The 18,236-nt window shown below is 42.6% G+C and overlaps 1 protein-coding gene across 1 annotated transcript in view; it reads left to right on the top strand.

The window, feature by feature from the left end:
• Nucleotides 1-792: 792 nt before the first annotated feature.
• The window catches only part of abcc2 (ATP-binding cassette, sub-family C (CFTR/MRP), member 2), a 53,917-nt gene continuing 36,473 nt past the window's right edge, over nt 793-18,236 (top strand). Inside the window, exons 1-13 of the mRNA XM_071379782.1 lie at nt 793-1,517; nt 4,047-4,220; nt 4,755-4,901; nt 5,115-5,255; nt 6,601-6,723; nt 6,907-6,962; nt 7,145-7,400; nt 8,051-8,235; nt 11,352-11,529; nt 15,842-16,096; nt 16,516-16,581; nt 17,613-17,750; nt 17,857-18,003. Coding sequence (XP_071235883.1) covers nt 1,473-1,517; nt 4,047-4,220; nt 4,755-4,901; nt 5,115-5,255; nt 6,601-6,723; nt 6,907-6,962; nt 7,145-7,400; nt 8,051-8,235; nt 11,352-11,529; nt 15,842-16,096; nt 16,516-16,581; nt 17,613-17,750; nt 17,857-18,003 — 1,911 coding nt within the window. The 5' untranslated portion in view covers nt 793-1,472. The remainder of the gene's footprint in view (nt 1,518-4,046; nt 4,221-4,754; nt 4,902-5,114; nt 5,256-6,600; nt 6,724-6,906; nt 6,963-7,144; nt 7,401-8,050; nt 8,236-11,351; nt 11,530-15,841; nt 16,097-16,515; nt 16,582-17,612; nt 17,751-17,856; nt 18,004-18,236) is intronic.

The following is an 18,236-nucleotide window of genomic DNA, read 5'->3' as shown; positions in this document are numbered from 1 at the left end:
CTTCTGGGATTAGATCCATTGTCCTGGGTGGTGATCCAAACAGGGGATCCGCTTCGGGAAAGTCGTATTCCTGGTCGTAATGTTGGTAAGTTGATGTCGCTCTTATATTCAATAGTTCTTCCCGGCTGTATGTGATAAGACTTAAGATTTCCTGGGGCAACAAGGTAAAAAATAATACATAAAAAAAAATAAAATACTGCAGTTTCCTAAGGACTCGGAACGGGACGACCATCTCTGTCGACGCCATCTTGTGCGTTCGTATGTGTGTGTGTTCAAATGGGTGTATGTGTGTGTGTTAGTATGCGTGTGTGTGTTGTGTGTATGGGTGTGTGTCTCACTGGGTTTGACTGGGAACAATGGTACCCAGTTGGACAACACTCAAGCTCTTCACAGTTCTCCCCATCCCTCCCTCTCTTTGGCTTTCGTTCAGCCACAGACTGTCAAAGCAAATTGTATCTGAAACATGTTTTTCAGGCAACACTCAGTTAGCTCCCCTCCCATCTAATGATGCAAATCACTTATCCTGTGACGTTTATTGGACATTACTTAAACACGGAGGAATAGGTCTGAGCAGAAGGAAAGTAAGTAAAACAGAGGAGAAAAGAAGAGAGAGAGGGGCTATGTTCGGCAGAGGAGAAAAGAAGAGACTTAAAGAGGCCCATCCTCTCCTCTTAACCTCCCTCCCTCCCCACTTCCTCTTCTGAGGGAACAATTCTGGTGTTTACAAAACTCAGCCCCAAACACTCACAATGGAATGAGAGAGGAAGAGTGGGAGGTCTTTACACAAGCTCGGGTCTTCTCTCTCTCCCTTTCGCTCTATCTTTTACTCACAAACACAAACTCTGGACTTTAGTCAGGCCTGTTATGAGTGAAGAGAACCGGCAGCGGGCCTCGTAGCAGGCTGGATCTTCACAGGAAGAGGTTCGACTGGTTGTGTTTCATACTGGGGTGCGCTCACACACCCCTCGGGAGACATTTGTTTATGTGTGTGTGTGTTCTGTGTGTGAATGTTCAGACACGTTGCCAATGACTTTATTACATATGCAGTAGAGGGAGAAGCCCTAAAAAGGGCATTATCTCTTCAGTCAGGGTCGGAGTTAAGCATTAACCTCTCTCTACAGACTACCAATACAACCCTGGTCTGTGCCTGGGTGGGTGTGTGTGTGTGTGTGTGAGGAGACCGTAAGATCTCTTGTCCATTAAAGAGCTTCACAGCTCAAAGGCCTGCTGAGTCACGTCCTGCGATTGTCTCAGTGTCTGTGAGCAAATTGTATCCGCGGAGTGTGTTTGTGTGTCCTGCTGTTAACGGAGTGGAGCAATTGAGAAGACTCAACCAATAGTGTCCCATCTTCTGATTGGAGGGGAACTAGAGAGAGACTAGCCTTGATCGGAGCTGAGCCCGTGGAGTGTGAGGAGCGTGTGTGTTATTGTCCTGTCGTGTCTTCCTGACCAGAGCTGACTCCGGGGGCACAATGACGGCTGAAGCTCTGGAGAAGTACTGTGGATCCATCTTCTGGGTGAGTAGAACTACCAGAGAAAAATGCTCTCATAACCTTGCTTTCAAGCTAGTAGTGGTGCAGACTGAAGATGAAAAGACTCTTGGTTACGCAACGAAAGTTTGCTTCAAATAATCCATTGTCCTAACAAGATTTAATTATCTTTAAATCGTAAATAACTTCCAGTTAACCTTCAGAGAACCTACTGGCATGATTGTTTGGTCTGTATCAGGAGGACATTGGCCTCTGTTTGTTTAGTACCGTAGGTTACAAAATCATTTTCAAAGCCATTTGGTGGGTTACTGCAGATTATTATTATTTTTTTTACAAAACCAATCATTTAAACCACATTTAAAGTTATTCCAAGATGAATCGCAAGATGAATCGCAGAGTATTTTCAAGACGTTGAGAAGTTAATTCGAGGCTTCTTGTATTCTTTCACTCTAAACGTATGATCTATTTCTGCTATAAAGGATTCTAACGTGAAGTTTGCTCTAAATGTGCTCTTTGGTGAATCCTTTAGTCATTGTGGCTTTGTCGTAAGAGTTTTCTTTGTTTAGATTACTCAAATGTTCTTATCTCACCATGGACATGGTCAGGGCAATTGAGAGAGCTCATTGAGCGAAAACGTGACTGGGTTGTTATGACACTGTTAAGTAATCTTGACTCAGCTCTTTAGACTTGGTGCATGCTATTGCTAGTAAGTCAGAGTGCAGTCTCTTTCTCTCACCATAAATAACTTCCCAATAGTGCTGAATTATTTGAAGTAGTACTAGAAAGTACTCATTGATACCACACTTAAAAGTACTACCACCGAACAAAAATTCAAACTCAAAATGCAGCAATTTTAAAGATTTTACTGAGTTACAGTTCATATAAGGCCACCAGTCAATGGAAATAAACTCATTAGGCCCTAATCTATGGTTTTCACATGACTGGGGATACAGATATGCATCTGTTGGCCACAGGTACATAAAAAATAAGGTAGGGGTGTGGATCAGAAAACCAGTCAGTAACTGATGTGACCACCATTTGCCTCATGCAGTGCGACACACCTCCTTTGCATAGAGTTGATCAGGCTGTTGATTGTGGCCTGTGTAATGTTGTCCCACTCTTCAATGGCGTTGCGAAGTTGCTGGATATTGGCGGGAACTGGAACACGCTGTCCTACACGTCGATTCAGAGCATCCCAAACATGCTCAATGGGGTGACATGTCTGGTGAGTACGCAGGCCACGGAAGAACTGAGACATTTTCAGCTTCCAAGTATTGTGTACAGAACCTTGCGACATTGGGCCGTGCATTATCATGCTGAAACATGAGGTGATGGCGGCGGATGAATGGCACGACAATGGGCCTCAGGATCTCATCACCGTATCTCTGCACATTCAAATTGCCATCAATAAGATGCAATTGTGTTCATTATCCGTAGCTTATGCCTGCCCTTACCATAACCACACCGCCACCATGGGGCACTCTGTTCACAACGTTGACATCAGCAAACAGCTCGTCCAAACGATGCCATATATGCTGTCTGCCTTCTGCCTGGTACAGTTGAAACCGGGATGAAGAGCACACTTCTCCAGCGTGCCAGTGGCCATCGAAGGTGAGCGTTTGCCCACTGAAATCGGTTACGACGCCGAACAGCAGTCAGATCAAGACACTGGGGAGGACGAAGAGCACGCAGATGAGCTTCCCTGAGACGGTATCTGACAGTTTGTGCAGAAATTCTTTGCTTGTGCAAACCCACAGTATCATCAGCTGTCCGGGTGGCTGGTGCCAGATGATCCAGCAGGTGTAGAAGCCGGATGTGGAGGTCCTGGGCTGGCGTGGTTACACGTGGTCTGCGGTTCTGAGGCCGGTTGGACGTACGGCCAAATTCTACAATTTACAATGACATTGTTTACAAACAGTGGGGTAAAAGAAGCTTATATTTTGAGTTCTGATGGGGTTAGACAGTTGAACTAAGCTTATGAGGCATTTATAAGTTACGTTCTTTAAGATTCAATGGCTATATATAATTCATTTGAAAGTTGTAAAAAATTTACTCAGTTTGTGTGTGTGTGTCGAGCTGTGTATCGAGCTGTCTGAACCATATCCGGAGTTATTAAACCAGAGGGGCTTGTGGGAATCTTACAGCTCATCTTAGCACACACACACGGATGCACACACACACACACACACACACACACACACACACACACACACACACACACACACACACACACACACACACACACACACACACACACACACACACACACACACACACACACACACACACACACACACACACACACACACACCCTCCAGGTGGGGTTCATGCCTCTTTGGCCTTCAGATTTAATGACCTGTGAGTCATATTTTATTAAATTGATAATCAGGGAGTTGGAGGGAAGGCTTAGTCCTTCTGGGTCAGTACATAGGTGAGTCTGGACCTGTGTGTGTGTAGTATGTAAGTATGTCCTTATTTGTGCATGTGTGTGTGTGTGTCTGCATGCATACGAGCGTGTGTGTGGCACTATGAAAAATGTGTGTTTCTCTCTGTTAGAACTCGTCGTTCCTGGAGCGTGAGGACCCAGACCTGCCAGTGTGTGTGGAGCAGACCGTGTTGGTGTGGGCTCCGCTGGGCTTCCTGTGGCTCTGTGCCCCCTGGCACATAGCAGTGCTCTGCAGGAAGGCCACCGCCACTAAACACCTGTCCAAACTATACCTCTGTAAACAGGTAAACAACGCCCCTGTCCAAGATATGCCCCGGTGGGCAACATTTGGCACATTATGTTATTTTCTGTCTGTAACCTCTACTTTTCTGGTTGAGAAGACATACAACCAGAGTGCAGCAAACTGGTTTCTGATTACAAACCGGTAATGGCATACAGACATTGTAAATATTTCATCTTTTGGTCGTTTTTTGGTCAGATACACAGATTACAACCTGATAAAGACATACTTTTTGGGTTGCTAAAAATACGTTAAGAAAACGTCCTTACTCAACCAGTATAAAACCTGACCATGATGTTGTAATGATGTCATTGCCATGACTTCATTGCAACGTTGCCCACTCAGACCTCTGTAAACAGGTTAACTCTATTCACTCAAATTAAGCATTAAGCAAATTAAGCAAATTAAGCATACTCCGGGATTTTTATCTCTGTGACATTGACACTGAATCTTTCTTCAAGCAAGTAATAGAGATTATTTCTGCATCGCTTCATCTGTCACTATTTCGCTCTCCTTCCCACCTCTCCCTCCTCCTCAGATTGTGGTTGGCCTGTTGTTCCTGACCGCCTTAGCAGGTCTAGCTGTGACGTTAGTAGAGGACTATGGTCCAACCAGAGACACCCCTGCGACAGAGAAAAACCCTTGGGTTTTCTATGCCAACCCCATTCTGTTCGCTGTCTCATGGGTAAACCTTTTCATTTATCTATTTATGTATTAATTGAAGTTGAAAAAAATCGGGACAGATACAAACACTTTGTGTTGTTCGTACCACAGTGTATAGCTGTGACGGTGTATCTAGTTTCTATTTGGTTGTGATTCATTGTGGTTTTCCTTGTGTCTTTTTTTCACTGTGGCTGTTTGCTAAATAAAAAACGGTATTATTGTATGTCCCCTTTAGATCCTGCTGATGCTCTGTCAGGAGGGAGTGAGGAGGAGAGAGGGAGCGGTGGACTCTGCTACTTTGTTCCTCTTCTGGATGATCCTGGTGGTCTGTGATATCTTCCCCTTCCAGACCCTGCTACGAGAGGCCCTCAGAATGGTACGGAGGGAGGGAGGGAGGGAGAGCTGAAGGGATGGAGGGAAAGAGGAAGCAATGACAGATGATTACATTTACATTTGAGTCGCTTAGCAGACACTCTTATCCAGAGTAACTTACAGCATTCACCTTATTAAGATAGTCAGGTCAGACAACCACATATCATTGTCGTAGAGTCACATTTTTCATCAATAACGTAGTTATCAGCAAAGTCAGTGCTAGTCGGAAAAGACAAGTGGGAGTTTATGTGGTACATAAATGATGATTCCTACTCTCTTTGACTCCCTCTATATCAACCCTCTGAGCAAATGATAAACAAATGATTCACTTGTGTTCACTTTATCTGATACAGAAAAAGATCACCTAAGTACAGCCAGGGTGTTTAATACTCATGTTCTTTCTCTCTGGCAGCGGTCCAATCGCGTCATTTTTACCCCCTCAACCCTCGCGCTAGCCACTTTCCCTCGGAGGAATCCACATCGAAACCGAATGCAGTTTGATTCCCATCATAAGTGGTGGTCCAATTCACAAAAGTTACCCCCTCGGTCCTCGATTTAGCTTCAAGGAGCAAGAGAACAACTTTGATCACTTATTGGGGTTGTTATGGCCCACAAGTCAATGAAAACTGTAGTCACATGTCAAACTCCGGCGGCCGCGAAGTGTCAAATTGAATCAACACGACTTCATTAGTCGGCATGTGAGAGAACATTGCTAAGCTTGCATGCTAGCTAGCAATTTTAGTGGTGGCAAATGGGAATATGATTTTCAAAGTGGCTCAGACTCATAGCAAGGAGCCTATAAAACGTAGCTAGCTATCTACCTAAACATAATTTTGGAAATTCTAAAATGTATTGGAATAAATAACCAAATGATAAAGCTAGCTAGCCAGCTATGGGTAGCTGTAGCTAGAACCTGACAAGAGTGCTGCATTAGCTTGCTAGGTGTATAAATTGCTTGAGGTTGGTTCTTATTAGGCATAACTTCCAAGCTTTCAACTAAGTACGTTGACTATCAGATCATCATTCTCCCTCGCTTGGGCAAGGCAATTTGAAGGTTCACTCAGATGTGACGATGTAAAACATCATTCAAGGGCTGAGGGTTGAAGTCCGAGGGCTGTCTAAAATAAAATGTTATTGGTCACATACAATTGTTTTTAGCAGATGTTATTGCGGGTGAGAGTGAAATGCTTGTGTTCCTAGCTCCAACAGTGCAGTAGTATCTAACAATTCAAAAATAAATTACCACAAAGTTGCTTAGGAGCTAGAAGCAGAGCTGCCATGTCTGTCGGCGCGTTTGGACCATAGCCTCTGACTCCTCCTCTATTTGCACTCCCCCCCTCTCTCTCCAGGGAGAGATCCCAGACCTCTCTCGTTTCTGTCTCTTCTACATCTCCTTTGGGCTGGAGTTGATCGCCCTCATCCTATCTGCCTTCGCAGATGTCCCCCGGGAAGCAGAGGACCTGGTCAAAAAGGTACCTACCTACGTGCTGAACAGTTGCCAAATATTATTGTCAATTATTTTTCATTGTTCACCTATACTGACTAATAAGGTCGATATACTGGAAAAGAGCATCTCAACAACCTGTATAAATAAAGTTATTCTAAAGATATTGTTTTACCTAAGAAGTGGCTCACTCTGTCTCTCTGTGTTTTAGAACCCAGAGGTTGGAGCCCCTTTTCTCAGCAGAATCACGTTCAATTGGTTCAACAGGTATAGTATCGCTGATTTTCCTCACTGTCTTCAAATCATGTCTTTCAGTCTGTAAGTCTGGCTCACAAGAGATTGGGTCTGGATATGGATCTGGATCTCAAGGGTTCTGGTCTTGGTCTGGGTCTTTAAGGATCTGGTTTTGACTCTCTCTTTCACTCTCTCTCCCTTCCTACCTCCTTCAGCATGGTGCTAAATGGTTTCAAGCGCCCTCTGGTCCAGAAGGACATGTGGGAGCTAAGTGAGGCAGAGAGTACCCTCCAGATCAGTCAGCGCTTCCAGCAGACCATGCAGACAGAGCTGAAAGCAGCCAGAACCAGGCTTCAGACCAAAATGAGGAAGAGAGGGGAGGAGAAGGCAAGCAAAGGCCAGGGAGAGGGCCTCCAAAACGGGCATCAGAATAGCCTGGGGAAGGGGGTCAGCCAGGATGTGCTGATGATGGTGAGAGCAACCCACACTCGTACAAAGATGCAAACATGCGCGTGCGCACACACACAAAATAAATAACACACAAAAAAACATAAAAAACACACACAGAAAAGGGGATTTATTTCGTTTTGTCTCTCACACAGTCAATCACTTTCTTTTTGACTCATATCGTGCAAGGTGAACAGTATCAGTACAACACAAATGTTTTCACCCAAACACTCCTGACAAACACTCCAGCTTTGTGAACAATGATCAGCTTTTATACTTAAAAGGAGAACATTTCTAATGGCTCTATGGACTCAAGGTAGAAAGATATTTATACAGAGATCTTACCTTAGACCTATTTCATTTCATAAGATGGTGTGTATATGTTCATTTCAATAAATGTTCTTTATATTCATATTTTATACCACAAACATGTATTTATTTTCACTACTTTCCAGATCCGAATAGGGTTGGCACGTGCATTGTATGTAACCGACAATTATGGACAATGGACGTGATTTTGCTCTGGATAAGAGCGTCTGCTAAATGACTTAAATGTAAATGTAAATTTAAAAAATATATTTTTAAGTTTGTCATAACCGTTTAAATAGACTGAGTTGCCTGAATATCTCAACTTTCTCTGAAACAGTACTGATTGATCTATTTCACTGTACTAGAAGGAAAAGGGGGATAAAAAGGACAAGAAGAAGGAGAAGAAGAAGAAGAAAGAAGAGAAGGAGGACTACCCCAAGTCGTGGCTCATCCCCACCATCCGGACCACATTTAAAGGGGTCCTGTGGGAATCAGCTTTCTTCAAGCTCGTAACGGACCTGCTATCCTTTGCCAGTCCACAGATCCTCAAGTGAGTCAACCAGTTCTAGGCCTATGGACTTTGGCCGTGTCCGAATACCCGTACTTGCGTTCTAAATAGTAGGCATTTTGGGTGTGCGAAAATTGAACATTTTATAGTAAATTTAGAAAATGTAGTATTAAAATAGAATGCCACCAACTGGTAGTGGTCTCGAAAGAGGTGCCGGTTTAGATATAAAGTGGGGCAAAAAAGTATTTAGTCAGCCACCAATTGTGCAAGTTCTCCCACATCATAGGTACACTTCAACTATGACAGACAAAATGAGAAAAAAAAATCCAGAAAATCACATTGTAGGATTTTTTATGAATTTATTTGCAAATTATGGTGTAAGTTTCAGTGTCCTCCAGCTTGCCTGTCGAAACGTTGGTAAATTAAATATTTTTGCATCTGAGCTTCTAGAGTGTGCGGCTCTCCTTTATTTTTAAGGAGACTGAAACTAAAACATATTCTTAAAGTACTTTACTTCCTCTTTCAAAATATAATTTGGTGAATAATGCGTGACTCCATCATTTGTAACAAGTTTCAATACATTTTCTTTGGTAGCATTTCTGTTGAAGATTGAAAAATTATTTTGTGCATTTTTCCCCATATTCAATCCAGTTCGCTTTATTTTTATAATATATTACACTGGATCTTTCTTGAATAAGTTCCTCCATTTCTTTTTGTTTTTCCTCTAACTTATTCTGTGCCTCTATGGTACCGTTTTTATTGCTATCTCACTGTACTGTTAGTCTTTCAATTTCCTTTGTTAATATGGACTCTTTTGATCTAAATTGCTTTTGTTTTATAGATGAGTACTGAATTGCATTGCCTCTAAAGGCAGCATAAAAGTGTCCCATACAATAAGGGGATTTGCTGTACCTATGTTATGTCGGAAAAAGTCCGTTATAAACGATTCTGTCCTAGTTATAAACAATTTATCATCTAGTAGGCTTTGATAAAATGTCCAATATCCTCGCCCACGTAGAAATTCTGTAGGAGTAATATATATGCCAATTATGTGATGTCCCCTAGCAACACTTTTTTCACTTTTGGTGCCAGAGAGAATGACGTGTGTAGTTTTATTAGACAAGTTTAAAAGATTGACGTCAATCTTTTAAACTTGACTAATAAAACTGAAACATTTTTATGGTGAGCGAGCGTTGCGCTGGTTCCTGTCCACGAGATGGTAATCAAAATTTTTTAAAGAAGTAAATCAATCAATCAATCAATCAAATGTATTTAGAAGGCCCTTCTTACATCAGCTGATGACACAAAGCGCTGTACAGAAACCCAGCATAAAACTCCAAACAACAAGCAATGCAGGTGTAGAAGCACGGTGGCTAGGAAAAACTCCCTAGAAAGGCAGGAACCTAGGAAGAAACGTAGAGAGGAACCAGGCTATGAGGGGTGGCCAGTCCTCTTCTGGCTGTGCCGAGTGGAGATTATAACAGAACATGGCAAAGATGTTCAAATGTTCATAGATGACCAGCAGGGTCGAGTAATAATAATCACAGTGGTTGTCGAGGGTGCAACAGGTCAGCACCTCAGGAGTAAATGTCAGTTGGCTTTTCATAGCCAATCATTCAGAGTATCTCTACCGCTCCTGCTGTCTCTAGAGAGTTGAAAACGGCAGGTCTGGGACAGGTAGCACGTCCGGTGAACAGGTCAGGGTTCCATAGCCGCAGGCAGAACAGTTGAAACTGGAGCAGCAGCACGGCCAGGTAGACTGGGGACAGCAAGGAATCATCAGGCCAGGTAGTCCTGAGGCATGGTCCTAGGGCTCAGGTCCTCTGAGAGAGAAAGAAAGAAAGAGAGAAAGAAAGAAAGAGAGAATTAGAGAGAGCATACTTAAATTCACACAGGACACCGGATAAGACAGGAGAAATACTCCAGATATAACAGTCTGACCCTAGCCCCCCGACACAAACTACTGCAGCATAAATACTGGAGGCTGAGACAGGAGGGGTCGGGAGACACTGTGGCCCCGTCCAACGATACCCCCAGACAGGGCCAAACAGGCAGGCTATAACCCCACCCACTTTGCCAAAGCACAGCCGCCACACAACTAGAGAGATATCTTCAACCACCAACTTACCATCCTGACACAAGGCCGAGTATAGCCCACAAAGATCTCCGCCACGGCACAACCCAAGGGGGGTAAACTGTAAACTGTTTTCTTGTTCTCTGGATTAGGGTCAAATTAGGATTAAATACTAAAGTAAATTGATACGTTTTTGGAATTTCTAAAGTGTGTGTGCGTGCGTGTATGCGTGGTTAATTGCTTTTTTAATTAGACAACGTGAAAACGGACAGTGGGGTTATACATTGAGTGTACAAAACATTAAGAACACCTGCTCTTTCCATACCATAGACTTACCAGGTGAAATCTATGATTCGTTATTGATGTCACTTGTTAAATCCACTTCAATCAGTGTAGATGAAGGGGAGGAGAGGTTAAAGAAGGATTTTTAAGCTCTGAGACAATTGAGACATGGATTGTCTATTCAGTATGTGCCATTCAGAGGTTGTATGGGCAAGACAAAATATTGAAGTACCTTTGAACAGGGTATTTCAGTAAAAAAAAATTTTTTATAGAAAAATATAAAATTACGTTTGACAATTTTACGTTTTACATACCCCACCATACCATGAGACATCCATGTCTTCATCACCGGAAACTGTAAACGGTTGAGTTTGATATCATTTAAAAGCTTACAAACAGTAAGCTTTTAAATGATATCAAACTCAACCGTTTACCTTTTCCAGTGATGAAGACATGGATGTCTCATGGTATGGTGGGGTATGTAAAACGGGTCAACATGTAGCCCCAATATCTCCTGAATGTCTTGGCATTCAGGTCGAAAAAGTCTCTTTCTGACCCCTTCTTCCATGGCCAAACATGTATGGAAAGTTTTGCCTAAATCAATAGGGATGCTGTCAAAAAGGGATCGAATCAAATGTATTTACCTTAACTTTTCTTAACTGTCCAAATACTACATTGCAAGTTCAAAACGTTGTTGTAAATTTGTTGTTAAAAGAATGCTATGTTTTGTGCATATACCAGTATGCATCGTTTTTTTCGCCCAAAATGTAGTGGTTTAACTTGTGGTTTTGGTATATCCCAGGTTGATGATATCCTTCACTACGGACAAATCCATCTACACGTGGACAGGGTACATGTATGCAGTGCTGCTTATCCTGGTGGCCATCTTTCAGTCTCTGTTCCTGCAGCAGTACTTCCAACGCTGCTTCGTTCTGGGGATGAAAGTCAGAACAGCCATCATGGCTGCTGTGTACAAGAAGGTACGTGTTATTGTCTTGCACTTGTGTTCCTTGAGGATCGGGGTTCAACCCCCCCGGCTTCCTTGATCTAACAGTGGCGGAGATTTGACAGAGATTTTGTATTTGTATTTATTACGGATCTCCATTAGCTGTTGCCAAGGCAAGTAGTGATGCAGTCAATCTCTTCTCTACTTTGAGCCGGGAGAGATTGACATGCTTGTTGTTGATGTTAGCTCTCCATGTATATTTAAGGGCCAGAGATTGGAAAGATACAGAACAGAGAGAACTATTTCGTACCATCTCATATAGGAGCAAAACAATCTGCTGTTATTTATGCATTCCAATATACTGGCTTTCTCTCTAAAACAATCAATGAGTTGATGAGTGCTTATGGGTGCTTATGGGATAGGATGGGAGGGAGTGTGGGATTATGTGTGTGATCTAGCCTAAGCATGATTGTTCACATCCTTGAACATCTTGGCCATGTACTGTTATAATCTCAACCCGGCACAGCAAGAAGAGGACTGGCCACCCCTCAGAGCCTGGTTCCTCTCTAGATTTCTTCCTAGGTTCCTGCCTTTTCTAGGGAGTTTTTTTTAGCCACCGTACTTCTTCTATATCTGCATTGCTTGCTGTTTGGGGTTTTAGGCTGGGTTTCTATATAGCACTTTGTGACACCAGCTGATGTAAAAAAGGCTTTAAAAATGCATTTGATTGAATGATTTATTGATTGATTTAGTGGCACCCCTCTTGACGGCAGAGAGAAAAATGTACATTTTAAAATGTATTTCCTGCAATTCTACACATTTTGCCATGGAACGGAGAGAAAATTATTTTATACGAAATGTCATGCAATTCTAATAAATTTGCCATGGGGCAGAGATATTTTTTCTGTTTTAAAATCAAGTTTTCTGCAGTTCCTATACATTTTGCCATGGGGCGGAGAGAACATTTAGGAATTTTATAACACATTTCTACTCATTTTACCATGGGGCAGAGAGAAATGTTGGCAGTTTTAAAGCAAATTTCCTGCAATTCTACCAATTTTGCCATGGAGTGGAGAGACATTTTTGTAGTTTTAAAGCTAATTTCCTGCAATGGAGTGAATGTCAGTGACTGACAAAACAAGAGAAAAACTGCTGATGCACAACCACATTTTTTACTTGCACCTTGTGTATTCTACTATTCTAACGCCAACAGTAAGTTGAGACTCCGACTGAGTTCCCCCAAAAAACTATGCCTGATGCCGGCCCTATGTGTGGTATACAGTACCAGTCAAAAGTTTGGACACACCTACTCATTCCAGGGTTTTTCATTATTTTTACTATTTTCTACATTGTAAAATAATAGTGAAGACATCAAAACTATGAAATAACACATATAGAATCATGTACTGTAGCATTGAAAAAACTGTTAAACAAATCAAAATATATTTTATATTTGAGATTCTTAGAAGTAGCCACCCTTTGCCTTGATGACAGCTTTGCACACTATTGGCATTCTCTCAACCAGCTTCATGAGGTAGTCACCTGGAATGCATTTCAATTCACAGGTGTGGCTTGTTAAAAGTTAATTTGTGGAATTTCTTTCCTTCTTAATGTGTTTGAGCCAATCAGTTATGTTGTGACAAGGTAGGGGTGGTTTCTTCAAGTGCAGTCGCAAAAACCATCAAGCGCTATGATGAAACTGGCTCTCATGAGGACCGCCACAGGAAAGGAAGACACAGAGTTACCTCTGCTGCAGAGGATAAGTTCCTTAGACTTGCCAGCCTCAGAAATTACAGTCAAAATAACTGCTTCACAGAGTTCAAGTAACAGACACATCTCAACATCAACTATTCAGAGAAGACTGCGTGAATCAGGCCTTCATGGTTGGATTGCTGCAAAGAAACCACTACTAAAGGACATCAATAAGAAGAAGAGACTTGCTTGGGCCAAGAAACACGAGCAATAGACATTATACTGGTGGAAATCTGTTCTTTGTTCTGATGAGTTCAAATTGACTCAGTGTCTTTGTGAGACGCAGAGTAGGTGATCGGATGATCTCCGCATGTGTGGATCCCACTGTGAAGCACGGAGGAGGTGGTGTGATGGTGTGGGGGTGCTTTGCTGGTGACACTGTCTGTGATTTATTTAGAATTCAAGGCACAGTTAACCAGCATGGCTACCACAGCATTCTGCAGCGATACGCCATCCCATCTGGTTTGCGCTTAGTGGGACTATCATTTGTTTTTCAACAGGACAATGACCCAACACACCTCCAGGCTGTGTAAGGGCTATTTGACCAAGACGGAGAGTGATGGAGTGCTGCATCAGATGACCTGGCCTCCACAATCACCGATCTCAACCTAATTGAGATGGTTTGAGATGAGTTGGACCGCAGAGTGAAGGCAAAGCCGTCAGCAAGTGCTCAGCATATGTGGGAACTCCTTCAAGACCGCTGGAAAAGTATTCCAGGTGAAGCTTGTTGAGAGAATGCCAAGAGTGTGCAAAGCTGTCATCAAAGCAAAGGGTGGCTACTTTATACACTTTATATATAAAATATATTTTGATTTGTTTAACTTCTTACGGCTGAGATCCCGTTAACGGGATCGACTTGAACACAGCCAGTGAAAGTGCAGGGCGCCAAATTCAAACAACAGAAATCTAATAATTAAAATTGCTCAAACATACAAGTATTTTACACCATTTTAAAGATAAACTTGTTGTTAATCCCACCACAGTGTTGTTGTTAATCCCACCACAATTTTTCCAGCCAAAGAGAGGGGTCATAAAAAGCAGAAATAGAGATAAAAATCACTAACCTTTGATGATCTTCATCAGATGACACTCATAGGACTTCATGTTACACAATACAGGTATGTTTTGTTCGATAAATTTCATATTTATATCCAAAAATCTTAGTTTACATTGGCGCGTTATGTTCAGTAATGTTTTGCCTCCAAAACATCCGGTCATTTTGCAGAGAGCCACATCAATTTATAGAAATACTCATAATAAACATTGATAAAAGATACAAGTACTACACATGGAACTTAGATAAACTTCTCCTTAATGCAACCGCTGTTTCAGATTTCAAAAAAACTTTACGGAAAAAGCACACCATGCAATAATCTGAGTACGGCGCTCAGACACAAAAACAAGCCATACAGGTACCCGCCATGTTTTGGAGTCAACAAAAGTCAGAAATAGCATTATAAATATTCACTTACCTTTGATGATCTTCATCAGAATGCACTCCCAGGAATCCCATTTCCACAATAAATGTTTGTTTTTGTTCGATAAAGTCCATTATTTATGTCCAAATACCTCCTTTTTGTTTGCGCGTTTAGTTCAAAAATCCAAATTCATGACGCGCAGGCCAGACGAAAAGTCAAAACATTCCATTACAGTTCGTAGAAACATGTCAAAGATGTATAGAATCAATCTTTAGGATGTTTTTAACATAAATCTTCAATAATGTTTCGACCGGAGAATTCCTTTGTCTTTAGAAACGAAAAGGAATGCAGCTACCTCTCACGGGGGCGCGCCTGATTGAGCTCATGGCACTCTGCCAGACCCCTTACTCAATCAGCTCGTATTCCCTCATCCTTCACAGTAGAAGCCTGAAACAAGGTTCTTAAGACTGTTGGCATCTAGTGGAAGCCGTAGGAAGTGCAATATGACCCCATAGACACTGTATATTGGATAGGCAAACCTTCAAACCTCAGATTTCCCACTTCCTGGTTGGATTTTCTTCTCAGGTTTTTGCCTGCCATATGAGTTCTGTTATACTCACAGATATCATTCAAACAGTTTTAGAAACTTCAGAGTGTTTTCTATCCAAATCTACTAATAATATGCATATCTTAGCTTCTGGGCCTGAGTAGCAGGCAGTTTACTCTGGGCACCTTATTCATCCAAGCTACTCAATACTGCCCCCTGTCATAAGAAGTTAACACTTTTTTGGTTACTACCTGATTCCATATGGGTTTTTTCATCGTTTTGATACCTTCACTATTATTCTACAATGTAGAAAATAGTAGAAATAAAATAAAACCCTTGAATGAGTAGGTGTGTCCAAACTTTGGAATGGTACTGTAACTGTTCACTTAGTGTTAGGTGGCACTTCAACGTGTCGTGGAGTTCTTTCAGTATCTGCTCAAAGAAGTGTTATTACTCTTTAGTAACCTTTCGTTCAACTCTCCCCCTCCATCCTGCTCTCTATCCTCTTCCATTTCTATCTCCTTCCCTCCTCTCTCTTTCGCTCTCTCCTCCCTCTCCTCCACTCGAACTTATTTCCCCTCGTCCCTCTCTCTCCACATCTCCCTTCCCTCCTCCACTCTCTCCCCCAGGCTCTGGTCGTATCGAACGACGCCCGTAAGGAGTCGACAGTCGGGGAGACGGTGAACCTGATGTCAGCCGACGCTCAGCGATTCAATGACGTTATTAACTTCATCCACCTGCTGTGGTCGTGCCCACTGCAGATAGCACTCGCTATCGCCTTCCTATGGATAGAGCTTGGGCCTGCTGTACTGGCTGGATTGGCTGTCATGGTCCTCATGGTGCCCATCAATGGTCTGCTGGCCAACATGTCCAAGAACGTTCAGGTTAGGAAGGGGAAAAGGGGGAAGAGAGGGTGGAAAAAGGGGAGGGGGAAGGTAGGGGAGAGGGAGGTAGAATCTGCGATGCTGGCTGTCATGGTTCTGGAGGAGGAATAACAAGAGTGAGGGGAGGATGGGGGAGGGAGAGGCTGATGTGTTGGACTGGAAGTCTCAGGAGCCTCTGGAGTTTGAGTTCGGGTCAGGCCAGCCCCTGGAATTTGCTACGATATTATCATACCGCACAAACGTGAATTGCTCTCCACTGTGCTAAATCTAAACGGTGAAGCTTCAACAACCCTATTCTACATGAACTGATCTGTTTCTGGGGTTATTGGGTGTATGAGTTAATGAACTGTCATCAACAGCAGTTAGTGCAAAACCTTCTTACCTCACGTTCCTATTTCTGTCTGTGTCTCTATTTCCAGATTGAGAACATGAAGTACAAAGACAAACGGATGAAAATCGTGAACGAGATGCTGAATGGCATCAAGGTATTAGCTTGAATAATAATACGGTTCAATATACCTAATTAAAAGTATGCTAGCGCAGTGGTGTGTGCTTGTCCTACTTCAAATCTACAGTTTTCTTCGTCCCAGCACTAAACAGTGCATTTGACTATATATCTTAGAGATATTCTATCAACAGTACATTATTAAGAGTACTTGAGGTAGAGGCCAATCTAAAATGGCATGCCATTAATACGTTCGCTGTTGGAGCTAATTGCAGGTAGTCACGGTATTATAGTGCTCAATGCTAAGATCACATTTTCCTACCATCACATCTAAGCCAATATGTCACCAATTTAGATGAAACCTTGCTGTCTGAGAAGGTTTGAATCCTAAGCAACCTGCTTACATGTTGTTTGATGTACAAAAGACCAACATAGCTACTGTAGTAGGCCAAAGTTGTGTGCTGGAAAACCTTGGTAGAGCATGGGTGAAGTAGGCCTTGTGATGCTCATCTGAATTTATTACATTTTTCGGCTTCAGACCTGCCTACTCACTTTGTGTTGAATTATAATAGTTTTGTAGTACTGTAATATTATTTACTATACATTTTTAGTATTGTAAGATTATAATATTGTAATATTTATTGAGCTTTCAGGCTCTACATGTGTGTGTGTGTGTGTGTGTGTGTGTGTGTGTGTGTGTGTGTGTGTGTGTGTGTGTGTGTGTGTGTGTGTGTGTGTGCGCACGTGCAGGCTTTTTATGGTTTATTGAAAACGAAAATGGCTGTGAGGTGCTGCTGCTTTATGCTGCTGCTTTGTGCTGCTGCTTTATGCTGCTGCTTTGTGCACATTTAAACCCCCCAAGGACATGGCTCTGAACTAAAGAGCCACATCAGACTTTCTCACCTGCCTTTCCCACCCGTTCCACCTCCCCCTCTCCTTTTCTCATTTCCCTACCTCTCTCCCTCTTCTTCTCTCCTTCCCACTCCCCCTTTCCTCTCCTCCCTCCCTCACTCCCTCTCTTATTCCCCCCTTCCAACCTCTCACTCTCTCCCTCCCCATCCCACTCTCCAGATCCTGAAGCTATATGCATGGGAACCATCATTCCAGAACCAGGTGATGGGGATCAGAGAACAAGAGCTAGTGGTCATGAGGAAGTTTGCCTACCTCTCGTCCGTCTCCACCTTCATCTTCTCCTGCGCCCCTGCCCTGGTGAGTACTGAGATAAAAGGAGAGAGAGACACACACACACACACACACACACACACACACACACACACACACACACACACTCTAACTAACCCGTGTGTGTCTCCAGGTCTCCTTGGCAACCTTTGCAGTGTTTGTAGCAGTGGACTCAGAGAACGTTCTGGATGCAGGGAAAGCCTTCACCTCCATCTCTCTGTTCAACATCCTCCGCTTCCCTCTGGCCTTCCTGCCCATGCTCATAGCGGCAATGGTGCAGGTAGGACAGCACACACACACACATACGTCCACACACATGCACACACACATCTTACATTTATATTCAAGTCTAAATTACTTGTTTTTAGTTAATTTTGCTTACCCCAAAAATGCATTTACTTCAAGATAATTTGTCTTGTATGAAGATATTCTGACTTGTATCAAAATAAATGTGGGTTCAAATAAGCAAAATGATATACCAGTGCAGGAATATAAATTGGCTTGGTAAAACAC

The sequence above is a fragment of the Salvelinus alpinus genome, chromosome 32 (genome assembly GCF_045679555.1).
Source record: "Salvelinus alpinus chromosome 32, SLU_Salpinus.1, whole genome shotgun sequence".
Classification (NCBI taxonomy): Eukaryota; Metazoa; Chordata; class Actinopteri; order Salmoniformes; family Salmonidae; genus Salvelinus; species Salvelinus alpinus.
This window is presented reverse-complemented; position numbering and strand designations above follow the sequence as displayed.